Below are 17,641 nucleotides of genomic sequence, written 5' to 3' on the forward strand. Positions count from 1 at the left end.
CAAAATCTAATTCAATTAGTACTGTTTAAAGGAACAGGGAAAAATATTATCATAACATTTGCTTATGAAAAGGGCTTTGTCAGCAGATGCTGGGGAATATTCAACAAGCAACTACAGAAATAAACTGTCAAGAATTATGAATTCTATATAAGTGTGGAAAAAGCTTTAGGGACAAATAATCTTTACTAAATATGGCCAAATCATGACAGTAAAGCCTGACCACTGTCAGAGGTGCTCAATAAATCAGGGATATTAGGAAGTCTGGCTTGACACTTAAAAAGGCTTCAGGAAACAGATTTCCCATAGCTGATTTATAACAACTGGGAAGTCCTATCCCACTCTCTATCAGAATTCATGAGCACCCATCTGAGTATAATTTTGAACGGAATCATCATCTCTAACACCATGGATGTGTGCTGAATTGCTTACTCATACACTGAGGTCTTTGAATAGAGAACCAAAGGTGGTTGAATAGCAGGGGGTCTGACCAGGCAGATTCCTGCATAAAGACATGGCCATATGTATTTCACTTACACTAGTGTTTGGCATTATTTGAGGATTTGCTTAAACATTTTTTTTACTTTGGGTTATTAATTTTTAGAAATATGCAAAATCTTAATATCTGGTTACTTTTTTCTTCCTGGGAAATAGTAGGTTGCCGGGTTAAACATAGGAAGGGAAAAGTACTGAGTTAGAATCTAATTAACCCAGAGAATACACAATAGACAGAGAAACTTGTTAAACATAACCCAAGGAGGCAATTTGCCAAATCTATTTGTCAGGATAAGTGTTCCAGTTTACCTAAGAAGTCATAATAAACAAATGTTTTTTAAAAAGGGAAGAAGGAGTAAATATGGATTTAACAGCCACTTAACAAATACTGTGAGTAGACCTTGCCTGAATCTGGAAGCAAACAAAACAATTATGAAAAGGGATTATTTTCCTTGACATTTGGGAGAACTTGAATATCAGGACATTATATGCCAAAGAATTAACTTAGGTAAAACAGTACACTTGTATTTACATAAGAGAATGCTCTTATTGTTCTCATTACTTACCAAAGTGATATGATGTTTACAATTGGCTTTAAAATACTCATCCTTTTCCTCCCATAAGAGGTAGGATGGAAGAACTGATGAAACAATTACAGAAAAGTGTTGATGGTTACTGAACTGCTGGGTAATAGGTACATGGGAGATGGCTCATTGTATACTCTACTTTTATATTTGAGATTTTTTTCCCCCCACTAAGCTGCCTTTAAAAATAGTGAATGAAGCCAGGAGCTGGAGGCTGAGATCTAAGCCAGGTCAGAAAAGTCTATGAGACTCTAAACTCCGATTAAGTATTCAGAAAAAGCTGGAAGTGATGCTGTGGCTCAAGGGGTAGAGTTCTAGCCTTGAGCCAAAAGAAGCTCAGGGACAGTGCCCAGGACTGGCAAAATAAATAATTAAATTAATTAATTAAAAAAGAGAATGAATTAGTAGGCAGAAATAGATAAAGAATAGTAAGGAATGGGACATGAAAATTAAAAAGAAAAAAGAGGTTGGAAAATTGTTTGCTTTGTACCAAACCCAGATTCATCTGGGACATGGATTCTTATTCCAAATGTGTATGTATTCAGAAGATTCCAGAACTAATATATTGTTTATTAAAAAGTTAACCTAACATAGAATATGTAAAAAGAAGGTATCTAGCTTGATCAGTTAAAGCAATCCAAATCAATTCCATATATGAGATAAAATTATTTTCATACCCTGGTTTCATAAAAACTCTGCCAAAATGGATCTGAGCATGAAGATCAATGTCCAGCACCTGCTTGAGATAGTCCTGCAAACATTAAAAACAGTCATATTATCATTTTAATATTAGACTTGTAATACTTTTAAATGAAAATAGACTGAATTCATGAATTTAAAACTTTTTTGTTATTTTAGTGAAATTGATTTGCTTAATGCAAATATTACTTCATTCCTTATTCATTCATTTAATCAGTATTTTCAGAGCACCTGCTATGTGCTGAGTACCAATCAGGGGGATATAGCCAGAAATAAAAGGGACAACAATTCTGCTCTTATGGGAAGAAAATTCCAGTAGAGGACATTAGATACATACATTAGTGTATAATATCCTTACTTAATGGGGTTTTTGATCTTTTTTTTTTTCATACAATTTTAACAACTATGCCTTAAATTTTGCCTGGCAGAGCAACCACATGTGTGTGTCATGCAATATTCTACTTAATGGTCCTAAAGAATATACTTTTCTTTAAGAGAGACTTGGTCATTTGCTCATAGCTCGCTAATCCAAATATGTCAACTAAAAGGAAAAATTGAAGGAACTCTAAAAGAGACCTTCTGCTAACAACAACAAAAATACAACATGCCCTCCCCCCTGCCTAGCCCCCCCCCCCTGCCCCAACATGGCCAGCCTGTCTTCATGATCCACTCAGAATGACCTCACAAAATAAAAGGTACAACATGGCCCCTCTTTGTAGACAAAGAGGAAAAAATGAATCATGTGGCACTGTGGCTCAAGCGGTAGAGCAACAGACTTGAGCTGAAGAGGTCAGGGAGAGCGCCCAGGCCCAGAGTGCAAGCCTCACAACCAACAAAAAAGAAATTCTTTTAAGTGATAAAATCTTAAGATCTATTTCTGAATTTAATCTTTATTAATCCAAGAATGAGTGTACTAATCTGCCAATCTACTATTTCATACATTACAAGGGACTTGTTAAAAAAAAAAAAGACTGTTCCCTTCTATCTCCAGCTCCAGCCAAAATCACCCAGCCTGAATTGCAGTAGGTCCCTTTGCCAATATTTAATCTTTTCAATTTATTCTTCACTTGCATAGAGGTTCAAGAGATCCTCTGAGACATATTTGAGCAATTTACCTTCTAATACTTAACCATTTTCCTGGTTTTTAGGAAATAAGCCTTTTTTAAAACGTATCCTAAGATTCCTATATTTTCTAACTTTCTTTTATAATCATCTGCTGTCAGCCTTCTTCTCACTCAGACATGTTCTTTCAGTCTTTATTTATTTTTCGTCGGTCCTGGGGCCTGAACTCTGGGCCTGGGCACTGTCCCTCAGCTTTTCAGCTCAAGGCTAGCACCCTACCACTTAAGCCACAGTGCCACTTCCGGCTTTTTCTCCTTATGTGGTGCTGAAGAATTGAACCCAGGGCCTCATGCATGCAAGGGAAGCACTCAGCCACCTTCCCAGCCCCTTTCAGTCTTTCTCTGTCCATTCTTGCAGGACTATATTGCTTTTAGCTACTTAGCTGTCTTGTTTCCACTCTTGGAAAATATTCTTCCTCTGCCTCTTTCTTTCTTCCTTTCCTTATCCCTGTCTCATGTGTCTGAAACTTCTCCGAACTCTATAAGGCTGGAAGATATATTAATTCAGTTATTTTTATTTTGAGGTTGTATTATTACTTGTGGTAAATTTAGACTAGTTCTATATTCCTGATGGATTTTTTCTATTACAAATGACAAAATGTGCCTGATGTGGTGGCACTTGCTTGTAATCCTAGGACTGGAAACACAGTTCAGTCAATGGTAGTCCTGAGTTCATTCCTAGAACTGCAAAAGACCAAAAAACAATGAAACAAAATAAAACCTGAGCAGAAGCTAATCAAACAGAAAATAGCCTGTGAAAGCAAAAAGCAGAAGCTAACCACAGACAATAACCCTTGAAAGAAAAAACAAAAACAAAAAACCTTTCTCCTAAAGTCTAGTAATCCTTTGTCCCTCTAGGAATCCCCTGCTTCTTGTGCTAGGGAATCAAACTCAGGAAAGTGCTCTACCACTGAGCTAAACATCCTAGTCCTCTTGAAAAAACACTCAAAAACTAAAAGCTATTTTATTTAGGTCTTAATTGATTGCAATCTGGGAAAACAAAGATTTAAGCAATCTCATTTGGCTTGCTTGTTCTTGGCTTGGCACTTCACCTTAAGTCATGCCTCCAGCCCTGTTTTGCTGCTTCACTGAAAATGGAATCTAATTGGATTTTCAGGCTGGCTTTGAACTTGGATCCTGTTATTCTCAGCCTCTTGAGTAGCTTGGGTTATAGGCATGAGTCACCAGAGCTAGGCTTAATTAGCTGCTTTTTAAAATTCAGAATGATGAGTTTTAATGGGAAGATTCAGTCTATGTTTAGTCTAATACTGTTATTTTTGAGCTTAAAATTGTTTGTTACTTCTGTTTTTCTTTCCTTTTTCTTCTAGCAAATATCTCTTTTCCTTCTATTACCTTTTCCCTTCTATTGTAAGTTATATGCATTTGTATTTTAATAGTTATTTTGGAGATTACAGTATCTACCTGGCTTTATATATCGACCATGACTTGGTAGCTTAAAAATAATTTCCAAGGTAACACAAGGATTTTAAACTGTGAACTATTTATTACTCTGTACTTCCTATGCTACTATGTAATATATATCTCACACTTTCAAGTATGTTTTTATATATTTCAAGTATGTATTTCAACTATTACATATATTCTATATATTTCAAGTAGATAATACATACTCTACATGTTCCAAGTAGGTACATATGCTACATATATACTTAGTGTATAATATTTACATATATTTCAAACCACCTAAGGTATGATTTTATGTGATCAATACTCATTGGCATTTATTGGCATGTTAAATCCTTTCTTTTACTCTATAATCCTTTCTGCATTCCATGCTGCCAGTATCTTGATGCCTAAAAAACTCCCATTGTGGTAATCTACTCAGTTTTCCTTTGGCTGAAAATGTCTTTACTTTCATTTTTGAAGGAAAATTTTGCTCATGTATAATTCCATATTGGGAGTAACTTTTTCCTGAACATTATAAGTTCATTTCATTGTTTTCTAGTTTCTCTTATTTATGTTAAAATAATTTCTCTTGGTTTTATTGATCCTTTGAAGGTAATGTGTTCTTCTGATAAGATTCTACTTTTGTCTTTGGATTTTAGTAGTTTAGCTATGATTATCTAGGTATTGTTTCTCTGTACTTATCCTGCTTAATATTTATAGAACTCCTTGATCTCTCTCTGGTTTGGATGTCTTTTACTGGCTTGAAAAACTGTTTCAGCTCTAAAAATGGCTCTAAATGTGTCAGTTCTTAGATATGGCTTCTTACTTGATCTTTAATTGCATATTAGAGCTATCATCATGTCCTATATATGTATTTTATGTTCTTGTCAATATTTATTTTTCTGAAAATTTCACTAGATTCTCATACAGATTCCAGTTTTCTAGTGAAAGTCTCCATTTTGTTAGTTTCTTCAAACATATAATAGCCTTTTAAGGCCCACAAGAGACAATATAAATATCAGCATCACTTTCAAAGCTTTTTTTTTCCTTAAATTTTAGTACTTTTTTTCTATCTCTGGTATGCCTGGTAATTTTACAAGCTGAATATTAAATATTATATATGAAAAGAATGGAGGATTATAGATTTCTCTAGAAATGACCTAATTTCTTTTGGAAGTTAGCTAAGGTAAACTCAGATTATCTTGTCCTAATTAGGCCAAATATTGTCAAATTATATAATTTGACAATTTTGGATATTGTAAGGCTGGATTATTTCCCATTTGTCCTTATCCCCAGAGCACAGTCTTATAAGAGTTTAAATGGAGAGCCTTGAGTATTTTCCGGGGCCCTTTCTCTATGGCAGGTCTAAATGCCCAAGACACTGGACATTCTGCTTGTATTCATTAGCTTTTCAGCTACTTTTTTATGTCTGGCTTTTTGACTTCTGGAAACATCAGAGCCTTCCTTTTCTCCAACCCTCCCTTTTGGAATTTAATACTTTTTATTTTTTTGAGACATGGTCTCACTATGTACCTCTGGTTAGTCTTCAACTTGAGGTCTTCCTACCTCCACCTCCCCTGTGGTGGGATTTCAGATATGAACTACTGCAATCAGCATCAACTAGTATTTTTGAATTTTTATTATATCACAGAAATTCTATGTTTTGAGAATTTAATGGTAAACAAGACACAGTTCCTGAAATAAATAAGTCCTATTGTATTTATTAGAATTAAACTGCCTTAAGTAAACCAAAAAGTTCAAGAGTTACCATTTGTATTAAAGGCTGTAAAGAAATAAGCAGGTACTGAAATAGAGGAATGGTGTGGTAGGGTAGAAAATTAAAAAAAAAAAAATCATCTTAGAAGAGAGTGATGCATTAGCTAAGTTGTGAAGGATAGGAAGGATTTAAGCATAGGAAGAGTGCTACAGAGGGAGGGAAGTACTTATTAAGGCTCCTAAAGCAGCAGAGTGCATCTAGAATTGAAAAGGTGACTAAAGGTGATAAATGAGTGGAGAGAGGCATAAGCTGAGTTTGCAGTGGTCAGAGGCTTTTTCTTCAAGGACTTGAAGGTTATGATAAACAGTTTAGAAAGTAGATGCTTATTAGGCATACTTAATAAATGAATAAAATACTTTATTTTTCTTGCAAACAAATCTCCCATTTACAAACAAATCTCCTATTTAGTCCTTTTTAACATGAAGAAGTGTTTAATGTTCCTCATGATAGAGGGAAAGCTTATTCCAGACACAGTAATAAATGCTGAAGATCCTAAGATCCTCATTATTCTTAACTTTCTATCTGACTAAGGAAGCATGGAACTTCTTTGATACTCAGAAATGAAGAGTCAGATAAGAGAAACTAAATGAAGGAGCAAGGTCTTTTCCTCAATCAGGTAAGGACAAATACTACTTTTAGAAAAATTATGAAAGACCTTGCAATGGCCAAGGAAGATTACTGGGTATCAACTGCAGCACAACCTTCTGAGTTATTTACACATATGAGTTATTTATATAAATAAAGCTTTAAGAACACTGATCATAATTATAATTAACTGAATATGCCCCCTTCCCCTACCAAATTCATATGTTCAAACCCTAATTCCAGTGGGAGCGGGCTTTGAGGAGTTGATTAGGTTGTGGCTGTGTAGCTTTCATGAACAGGATTAGTGCCCTTACTCTTTTTCTGCCTTGTGAAGGTAAAGTCAGCTATCTGCAGCCTGGAAGATGGGCCTCACCAAACTCTGCCCATGCTATTATATTCAGTGTAGAAATCCAAGGTTGCAGAGCTGTGAATATAAATGTTGGTCACTCAGTTTAAAATACTTTGATACAGCAGCTTGGGCTAATGTTTATTCAAATAAATGCAAATAAATTCTGAAGGAACTGTAACTGATCGTTCCCTGTGGGTATAGACCAGTTGTGGCAGCTATTGGCAAATTTATTTTAGCATTCTTAATTACCTGTATCTGCATGTGTGATCTTTGAATTTTCCTTTGAGTTGGTTTACTATCTTACGGGTTCTCACATTAGTGAGGCTAGATAAAAACCTTTTACATGTGTTCACTTTACATGTTTACTAGATGCAGGATTTTATCTTAAAAATTATTCCTGAACAATTTTGATGGCTCCAACTGAGATGCCACAGTGATTTATTGGGCTGAGCCAGTTAAACTTTGCTGCCAGGGAGAAGGTGCACTTTATGGGTGGCTGAAACCTGGGCACATATATACTTGGTTCCTGTTGTGAATTCCAAGTGGCAATAAAACTTTTGTTGTCTGTTTGCCCCCTTCTGCTGATTTTGGTTCTGGTTTTGTTTCCACACACAATAAAATATTCCTGCTGTGGCACAAGTCATCAAGAATCTAGTTTAGCCATTTGGAGACATATTAAATCAATTAAATTAAGTCACTCCTTAAGAAAAGACAGAGAATCTGGTTTATTAGTATTTCTTCTTTATTTCTTTTATTGTGCATTTTGAGACCAAATCAGTTAAGATGTTATGTCTTATATGAAGGCAAATAGCTCTTTATTAGTTGGCAGATGAATTAATCAGAGGCTGACGCTGTAGAACTGAAGCTGTTATGTTCCTTATGTGTCTGAATATCCAGAAAACATTTGCTTTGTTTTGTGAATGCAAAATGTTCTCCTATTTCTGGGGATATTTATGAATCAAGTTACATTGTGTCTTAAAGGTACTCTGTTTTGACTGGTTTAAAAAGATATATTCTACTTACATAATGCTTACTTTCCTAAAATCTCCAGAAAATAAAGAAATGTAAGTACTCATGGACTGGGATTGCAGTAGTGGTGTCTGAATGCAGGTTCCATGCTTGTTGGGGAGCCCATACCTCCAGCCTTTGCACTGGTTGTTTCTGAGATACAGTTTTGCTTCCTGCTGGGCATGTGTCTAGGATCAAGAATCAAGTGTTTCAAGTTTTCTGTCCTAGCTGAGATGACAGGTAAATGTTACTACACCTAGCATGTTTCTGTTGAGATGAATTCTCATAAACTTTTCTGACCTGCTAGTTTGGAACTGTAATCTTCCCACATAGCTTATGGTGATAGGCGTGTGCTACTGCTTCACAGCTATTGGTTGAGAAGGGGTCTGGTGGACTTTGTTTTTGCGGGGGGAGGGGGGGTGTGGAGTGGGGGTGGGTCAGGTCAGAACCACAGTCCTCCTGTTCTCAGTCTCCCAAGTGGCTAGGATTATTAGCTAGAGCCACTGGCACCTGGCTTTTCATTAATTTTTAAGAGAAAAGTTTTATTATGTTGCCCAGGCTAGTCTCAAGCATCCTTCCCCAGACTTCTGAGTAGCTGAGACTATAGGTATGTATGAGCACACCTGGTAACTTAATGTGCCACACTAGAAAAAATATTTCTTATAATTTTAAGAATTCAGGTTCATATGGCTATTGTAATTATTTTAGTAAGTGAGACTAGCTTAATAATTTTAGTTGTAAGAAATCCCATCCAAGTTCCTTATTGGTTATAGTAGCAATATAAACACAGTTGTTAAGAATCTGTGATCTACAGAATGTTTATGTTTTATTCTGATGCTTGCCTGAGGCTCTGTTATAAGCACCATCAATAACTTGACAGGTTCAGAGCACTAGGGAAAAGGACTGCACAGCTGCTTCAAACTAATGACAGATGCTGTATGCAGGCATCTGTAGTGATATATCATGAATAACTTTTATACTCTGCCAGTTTGGAATTCCAGAACTCAAGTTTGAAAGCAGGTACTTTTGTGAAAACAGACTGCAACTTGAGATTTAGCAGAACAAAAATAACATAGGACTGAATGAAATTATAAGGAAAACTTTTTTGTGTTTATTTGGTATATTATTGATTTGTTTTAAATACTCTATGACTGAATAGCTGGGGATTTGCCAAATAAATTCAAGGGGGCTCATATAGTTCATACTCTTGGGCTCACATTAAAGGCAAATGTAGTGCAACCAATCAGTCCTCTCATTGGGGTCAGTAATGATATTTGGAGTTAGTCTGATCCCATGGGTGGTGGAGACACCATCATAAGAAAATGGTGTTTTGTAAAGATGAAAACTGAAAAGGCTGAGTGGGCAGAAGGAAGTGGGTATGTGGAGACATATATAGCTATGGGCTATGGACAGTTAAGGGCAAGATTTTTTTGTTTTTTGTTTTTTTTTAAAAATCCTTGACAGAGGGAAAAGTCTGTGGATCATAAAAGCTGCTCTTTCTACTCTGTTTAGCAGGGAATGTGGTAGACTTCAGAGGAGATAGCTGGCAAGTACCCAGAAAGAAGATAGCTGTCTAGACCATCCCAACCTCCCCATGATCCTCAGCTGCCAATACACTGTAATCCAGTGGAGTCAATCTAATGTGTGACCAGAATTCTCTAGATGTTTCCAGTGCAAACTAGTGGCTAGGTGTGTTTCCCTGATGCTTCTGTGCTGCGTAAGCCCCTCCAGGTTTCTTGACATAATTCTTGGAGGTAACAGTCCTCAGTGGTGGCTTAAATAAAATTTCTTGCCAATTCTGTAGCACAGGTGTTCTGAGTATGATTTTCCTGTAGTCAAACACATTTCTCCCATACCTGAGTGTTTGTACTTAAGAGACTTACATCCGCTACATAATGCCTATGGATCTTTCCTTGATCTCCCTGTTTTTTCAGTGATTGTTCTTCAGGTTCAGCTCTTGGGCTGAAGCAGATGTTCTAGCCTTTATGCTTTTCTACTTCTAAAGTACATAGAATTCTTTTTGGTGGTTGGTAGAAATCTTCTGCATGAGTATTTTACCTCTTTCTTTCTGGCTACCATTATCTCTACTCCAGAAGGTTATATTAGTTCAGAGGGAATGTTTTGGGATGTTCAGGTCCTAAAATCTCTTCTTTGTAGTGTAAATTAAAGGTGTAGTGTAGTTATCATACCATACAGAGAAAAGCAAATCAAAACTAAATGAAAAACCCAATATGCTTAGTTATACTGGCTTTATTTGTAAAGAAAACTCCCTAAGATGACTGACACCTTTGTTGATACTAATAATAAAGGTTCAGAAGTGTCCTGTCATTACTACAAAGTTGTGCCATTACTATACAACTACCAAGCTTGTGTGTGCAGTAAGCTTGTTCTCTCTTAGAACTATTCAGAATGACAACTTTAGGTCTGCCAAATAGGGGTTATCTCACAATTAAGTTAATAAGAACAAAGATAAATACTACATGAAAACATCCCTGGGAACAAAAAAATTATCATTTGATTAGTCCTGACTTTCAGACTTGTTCTTGAGATATTGAGACCAATTTGATGATTATGAAAACAGACTTGTTGCAAGTTATTTCTCTACTACAGTACGGACCTCAGGCCCAGCCTTTGGATCTCATGAGAGCTGAAGGAATTTGTTCTACCTGGGGCTAAGTTCTTCTGCGACATTCAGGAAAGCCTTGGGTAGCCATATTTGTTATAAGAATATCTACACTTACATCAACACTTTCATTCCTGGATGTAATTGGATTGATATGCATTTTCATCCATGGTTTTGGTAGCTGAAATATTATTCTCAATTATTGTGAAACTAAGATTTGTTAATGGACAGTAGGCATTTTCTGTTCAGGCTACTGAATTTGGAGATTTGATCTCAGTTTACTGCCAGAAAGTCAGATTATAAATGTAGGCAGTTTTATAGCTAAGGAAAGGCAAGAACAATTACATATTATCACATACATATACACATCTTAAAATAAACCAGACTCTTAGTAAGAATTTTAGTGAAACTACCATTATGGTAGTAGTCCATGGTAGTAGTTATAATTTTTCAGTTTAAATAATTAATGTGAGATTGAAGAAATGGATTATAGTCTGGTAAACATTTTATATACTTTGAAGTATTTGTGAGGTTGATTATCGTGGCAGAGAATAAAATATTAAACAATGGGTTCAATAATCATAAGCTAAAATGTTTTATTGATGTATAACATTAAAGACATTATAGTGTTCATATTAAAGTTTTTAGAGGGCTAAACTTATACTATGGACAAATATACTTTGTCCTATAAAATCTTGCATCTGTATATTTTCATTTATTATTTTTTATACAAAGCAGCAAAAGGACTGCCTAATTATTTCTTGCCTGTATGGTAAGGTTACTAGAGGATGTTAGTATTGAAATATCTGGTGGGTATAAGACAGGTAGTGCTGGGAAGTCACGTTTAAATTTAAGTCAAAGGAAGATCTTGGAGCTTTATATTGGGCATAAATGTAACATAATATCAAAGACTTCCTGACCACAGTTAACTGCCATATGAATTGACATCAAGAATACATATGAGCCCCATTTTTCATACCTTTTCTCCCATGGATACACCCCCTGACGTGATGATGACATCAGCACGACTGATACCCTCATTCAAGGCATTGAGTAAGTCATCTGGGCTGGAAAAAAATAAAGACAAATTAACACACAAAGCAAATGTCTTAGATCTAGTGCTAACTTATAAACTGCTTCATATACCTAATCAGTAGGCATTAGCATGATTACAGTCATATATTCTGTGTGAAGTTGTGAAATGGGAATCAGAAAAGACTGCCCAACAGGAGCAAAAGTTTTCATGTTGAAAAGTCCCTTGCAAATGCTATAGAGATTCAAGGTGCTTCTGCAGGGTCCTTTATTCTAATTAGATAACACAATTAAACAATGAAAGCAGACTATGAGGTGTTGTCCCTGAACTTTGTTTTTTTTTTTTTATCAAGATTAGTATTTTACTATCACTTGAGCCACACTCCAGTTTTAGTTTTTTTTTGGGGGGGGGCGGTACTTAATTGGAGGTAAGTGTCTTAGGGACTTTCCTAGCTTCAAACCATAATCCTTAGATCTCAAGACTCCTGAGTAGCTAGGATTATAGGCATAAGCCATCATTGCCTGGCTGGAATATTGTAGGTTTTAGTACTACGTCCTCAGAAACCCAAGGCACACAAGGACAGTTGGTAATCCCAGGTGTTGGGAAGATTAAATAAGACTCTTTGGAGTGAATGACTTAAGTGAGGTCCTGTGAAGTGTCTGGATTTTGATAGCTAGAAAGAAATAGGAAAGAGTTTTATGAATAAGACTACACACACTAGTCAAAGTTTAGAATTATGATCAAGTCTGTGGTATTTCTAGATCAATGTGGACAATGGCTGGAAACTACTGTGATAGGACAAGACATAATTTTGGAGGAATCTCAAGTTCAGAATGGAATATGGAGTTCATCTAATAAGAAATGAACAGTATGAAGAGTGAGTAGATGTTTACTGAGAAGTGAAAGGATAGAGAAAAAGTGAGAAGAAATGCAGAGACTATATGACTTATTCTGAGAAGGTAAAAGGACAGGATGAGGGCTGCTGGTGTGGTTCATGTGATAGAGCTTTTGTTAAGCAGATACAAGGGCCTAGGCTCAATCTCCTGTTCTGAAACAAAAACAAAATGCACAAATAAAAACAAAGAAAAGGAGAGGATGAATATTAAGGATTGATTATAGGGATATTCCTGAGAGTCACATGTAGGCATACTAGTCCCTTTGATGGCATATATGGTGTGAAGAGCAGCGATAAAAGACATCAAGAGGATGATGGACCTTATCCTTAGGGTTTTACAGGTCTTTCTTGGGATTGATTGAGAATAAACAAAATGTCAAGTATCAGAACTCAACAAGGGACAGGAAATGTTAGTGATTAGCTGAATGGGACTGTTTAATCACTATTTTAAATCCATACAGAGCTATTGAGCAATGTAACCTGCACTTGGCATTTTTCTTCATCTGTAGAGAAGATACCTTTGAGGTGTTTATGTCCAGTCTGCATTCTTGTTTACTGAGAAGTTACATAGGAAGAAAAGGGTGTTCATTTTCATTAGCACTCCCTCACAGCTCTTTGTCTCTCTCCTTATGGATATCTAACATGGACCTCTGAAAAGGGAGGAAACAGGAGAAATACCCCAAACATAGAACCTTACGAATGTGGTTTAATTGCAAATTTATTTGATATATTAGCAAAATATAATTTTGTGCTCACACAGAGACGGTAGCTAATTTCTTCAATCTTACATGAGTTACGATACTGATTCTATAGGATTATTGTAAAGTCATTAAAAAAGTATCAGTGACATACTCATCATTGTTTTGTAAAAGTGTCAATTATTGTCAACATGAAATGTTTCAATTTGCAGAAATAAATTATGAAGGATTTTGTTTCATATCTTTACTGCTGTGATTTATCAAAGAATATGCACAATGCTGCTTTTTACTGCATATCAAGTTGTGTCACTCTGTCTAGCATCATAACTGGGTTCCACCTTTTTGTGCCCTATTTTGCCCCCTCTCTAACTCTACTTTCTGTTGCATATTTCTCATGTCTGAAGGTCTGCCCAGACATCATGAATTTCTAGAGATACCAGTAACACAACATTTACTTATACTCCACATTATTTCCTTATTTATTACCTCACAATAAACTTGTTAGGTATACTGAATGAGGAGTATTATGTTCAAAGTAGAATATGAAAGGCCCAGTAGAGCAGTAAGCACCAGAACTGGCTAGAACTACAACTTCTAGTTTCTCCATAAGCATTTCCCCCACCCCCATCTCTGCCTAATCAGAAGTGATTGTGGATTTTTTTTTTTTTTGTTAGTCGTGGGCCTGAACTCTGGGTGCTGTCCCTCAGCTCTTCAGCTCAAGGCTAGCACTCTACCACTTGAGCCACAGCGCCACTTCTGGCTGAGGAGTCGAACCCAGGGCCTCAGGCATGCAAGGCAAGCACTCTACCACTGAGCTACCTTCCCAGCCCCTGATTGTGGAATTTTTAAGGCATATGCTATATGATGAAAGAGAGATTGGACTCTTAAGCAAAAATATAAAAAACGGATTTGTTGGGAACTTATCTGGAATGACTGGAGATTACTGCAGATGTACAAGTGTTTGTATAGTTCTATGGAATGAACCAACATGATTCTGAATTTTAAATTTGTATGAAAACAAGGGTTTTGATTAAACAAAATTTAAGGGCTTGTCCAGTCACAAATATGCTTTACTTTTAGGACTCAAAATTTGAACTATAAAACATTTTCACAACTGTATGCTAATAAACTATAGTAAAAAGTAAAACAATATAGTAAATATAATAATATAGTAAAATATAGTAAAAAGTAAAACAAGATAGTATAGTCCAGTACTTATGTATTTATCTCTCACATTTCCCAAATGGTAGTATTTTATCATGTTTGCTTCAAATTTCCTCCTCAGATTTTAATAAAAACTGAACACTGGCTGGGCACCAGCGGCTCACACCTGTAAGCCTAGCTACTCATGAGGCTGAGATCTAGGATTGTGGTTCAAAGACAGCCTGAGCAAGAAAGCCCATGAGACTCTTATCTCCAATTAATCACCAGAAAACTGGAAGTGGCTCAAAGTGGTGGAGAGCTAGCTTGAGCAAAGGAGCTCAAGGACAGTGCTGACACCCAGAATTCAAGCCCCACGACTGACCAAAACAGCAACTGTTTGCTTTCTAAGACTAGGATATTAGTCTAAACAATAAAAAAGGGTAATAAATATGTAATGATTATAATCACACATATTGTAATGAAAACATGCTTTCTCAGTTTTATTAAAGAGAGAGAAAAATATATTAATTTTCTTGAGGACAGAGGATTAAAAAGTGTAACTCATAGCAAGGTGTCAGTGGCCTATAATCCTAGCTACTTAAGAGGCTGAGATCTGAGGCTCATGGTTGAAACCAGCCTGGATAAATTTGAGAGAGTCTATCTCCAATTAACCAGGAAAAAGGCTGGACTAGAGATATGACTCAAGTAGTACAACATCAGCTGTGAGTGGAAAAAGCCTAATTAGAGTATGAGACCTGAGCTAAAGCTCTGGTAATATAGCAAAGTACCATCTTAAGAGGTTGAAATTTAACTACTATTGCTTGAGACTGAACTAAGCTACTCTAGGGACTTGAAAACAAGGAACAAGAATGGCTAAGAGAGACACAGGAATGCCTGCCACACCATCTGGGTTGCAGAAAGCCACAAGAGATGTTCATAAAAAATAGTCTGATGTGGAGCCACTGTGAAGTTTAAGCAGAAGGGAGTGTGGTCAGTGGCTTTGGCCTTCCTGGTGATCACAAGGTCCAGATTCTGAGTAATAATAAAGTACCAAGACTAAAACTGGCAAAAAGCTTAGCCTTGGGGCTATAGTTTGCTGTCAAGAGATGAGGAGGGACTGCGAGATTAGAGCTCAGCTCCCATAAATCATGCACACTCCCCAGCTTCCCATGCCTCTTACCCACCACAGGGTGATGAATGGCTTAGTGGAGTCTGAAGGTACTAGATAAAATGTCAACTGGACAAAAGAGTCAACCAAGAAACTTCAGAACTAAAAAATACTATGGATCAAACAGAGTTAACAGACAGCTACAGAATGTTCTACTCAGCAGTTGCAGAACACATATTTTTCTTAGTACCTCACAGAACTTTCTCAAAATAGGTCATATTTTGGATCATAAAGTAAGTTTTAGCAAATACCTGAATAATAAAATACCTTCCTATATTTTATTAGATCACAAACGACCGATACTAAATCAACAGCAGGGCAAACTACAGAAGATACTGAAATATATGGAGACTGAGCAATACAGTTTTGAATCATTCAAGAAATAAGTGGGAATAAAACAATTCCTAGAATTAAATGTAAAGGGAAATACTATTTGTCAGAACCTGTGGGACACAGCAAAGTATATGTGAAGAGGAAAGTTTATAGTTATGAGTACCTACATAAAAACAACAACAGAGATTTCAAATAAATTACCTAGTAAGGTACCTCAAGCTCTTAGAACACAAGAGCCAGCCAAATCCCAAGTTCACAGATAGAAAGAAACTATAAAGATCAGCACAGAACAGTACTTTGAAAGACAATGCTTTTCAAACTAGTCAATAAAATAGAGGAATACTGCCAAATTCATGAAGGTAGAATTATACCCTGAAATCATGGCCAGATAACAACAGAATAAAAAAAGAAAATTATAGGTCAATTTCCTTGATGAACGCAGACATGAAGATCTGAAGTGAAATACCTGCAAAGTGAGTTCAACAACTCAAAAGATCATATATAACAATCACGTTGGTTTCACATGAGGGATGTAAACATGGTTCAGTATACACAAACCAATAACACAATACTCTGCATACAAAGGACAAAATCACATGGTTATTTTAATTGATGCAGGAAAAGTCTTTAATAAAATTCAAATGGCTTCAAGATGAAAGTCTTGAAGAAATTAGGAATAGAGTGAACATGCCTCAACTTAACCAAGGCTGTGTACAATAAACCTATAATCAACATCACATGAAATGAAAAAAACCTGAAGCTATTTCTTCTAAATTCAAGAACTAGGCCAGGATTCCCACCCTATGCTATTCCTCAATATAGCACCTGAACTCTTATCTAGAGCATTAAGGCAAGAAAAAGGAATAAAAGGATACTAATAGAAAAAGAATTAATGAATTTTCTATACACTAAGTAATTAGCAGGCTGAAAAAGAAACTAGGAAACCAGTCCCATTCATAATAGCTTAAAAAATGTCTAGGACTAAACCAAAGAAGATGAAAGATGTCTACAGTGAAAAGTATAAAACCTTGATAAAAGAAATTGAAGAAGATAGTAGGAGATGGAAAGGCATATTTTCATGGATTACCAGAATTAATTTTGTGACAATGTCTATACTAGAAAGCAATCTACAGATTCAGTAAAATACCCATCAAATCCTAATGTTATTCTTCATGGAAACAGAAAAATATCCTAAAACTGACATGAAAGCATAAGAGACCCTGAAAAGCCAAAGCAGTCCTGAGCAAAACAAACAACACTGCAGGTATGACAAAACTGGTATCCAAATACACTAAAGAGCCTTAGTAAAAAACAGCCTCATAGACCAATGGAATAGAAAAGGAAACCTAGAAATAAACCCACATAGTTATAGCTATCTGATCTTCAACAAAGTGTCAAAAATATATGCTGTTTCCAACAAATAGTGTTGGGAAAAATGGATAGCCACATGTTTCAACTCTAATTAGATCCCTATCTCTTACCAGTTGCAAAATCAGTTCATAATGGATCAAGATGATGGAAATAATGAAACAATACAGTTCTATAACATTATATAATAGTTACATAAACAATGACTATTTCTTCTACACATATAGACTGAACCAAAAAAGGGAAAATTGGCTTGAGGATTGTGATATGGTACTATTTTGTAGATCACACTCTTCTTCCTCTTACCTTTTGCATATTAGAAATATTAACTTAAGTGAAAAAAATAGAAACCACAACA

General features: G+C 35.9%; 1 protein-coding gene across 1 annotated transcript in view; it reads right to left on the bottom strand.

Moving 5' to 3' along the window:
• Positions 1 to 17,641, bottom strand: part of Gphn (gephyrin) — a 397,524-nt gene that overhangs the window by 17,897 nt on the left and 361,986 nt on the right. The window contains exons 18-19 of the mRNA XM_013016472.1: positions 11,625 to 11,712; positions 1,754 to 1,827 (exon numbers count right to left, since the gene is read on the bottom strand). Of these exons, the coding sequence (XP_012871926.1) occupies positions 1,754 to 1,827; positions 11,625 to 11,712 (162 nt within the window). The remainder of the gene's footprint in view (positions 1 to 1,753; positions 1,828 to 11,624; positions 11,713 to 17,641) is intronic.

The sequence above is a fragment of the Dipodomys ordii genome, unplaced genomic scaffold (genome assembly GCF_000151885.1).
Source record: "Dipodomys ordii isolate 6190 unplaced genomic scaffold, Dord_2.0 Scaffold2, whole genome shotgun sequence".
Classification (NCBI taxonomy): domain Eukaryota; kingdom Metazoa; phylum Chordata; class Mammalia; order Rodentia; family Heteromyidae; genus Dipodomys; species Dipodomys ordii.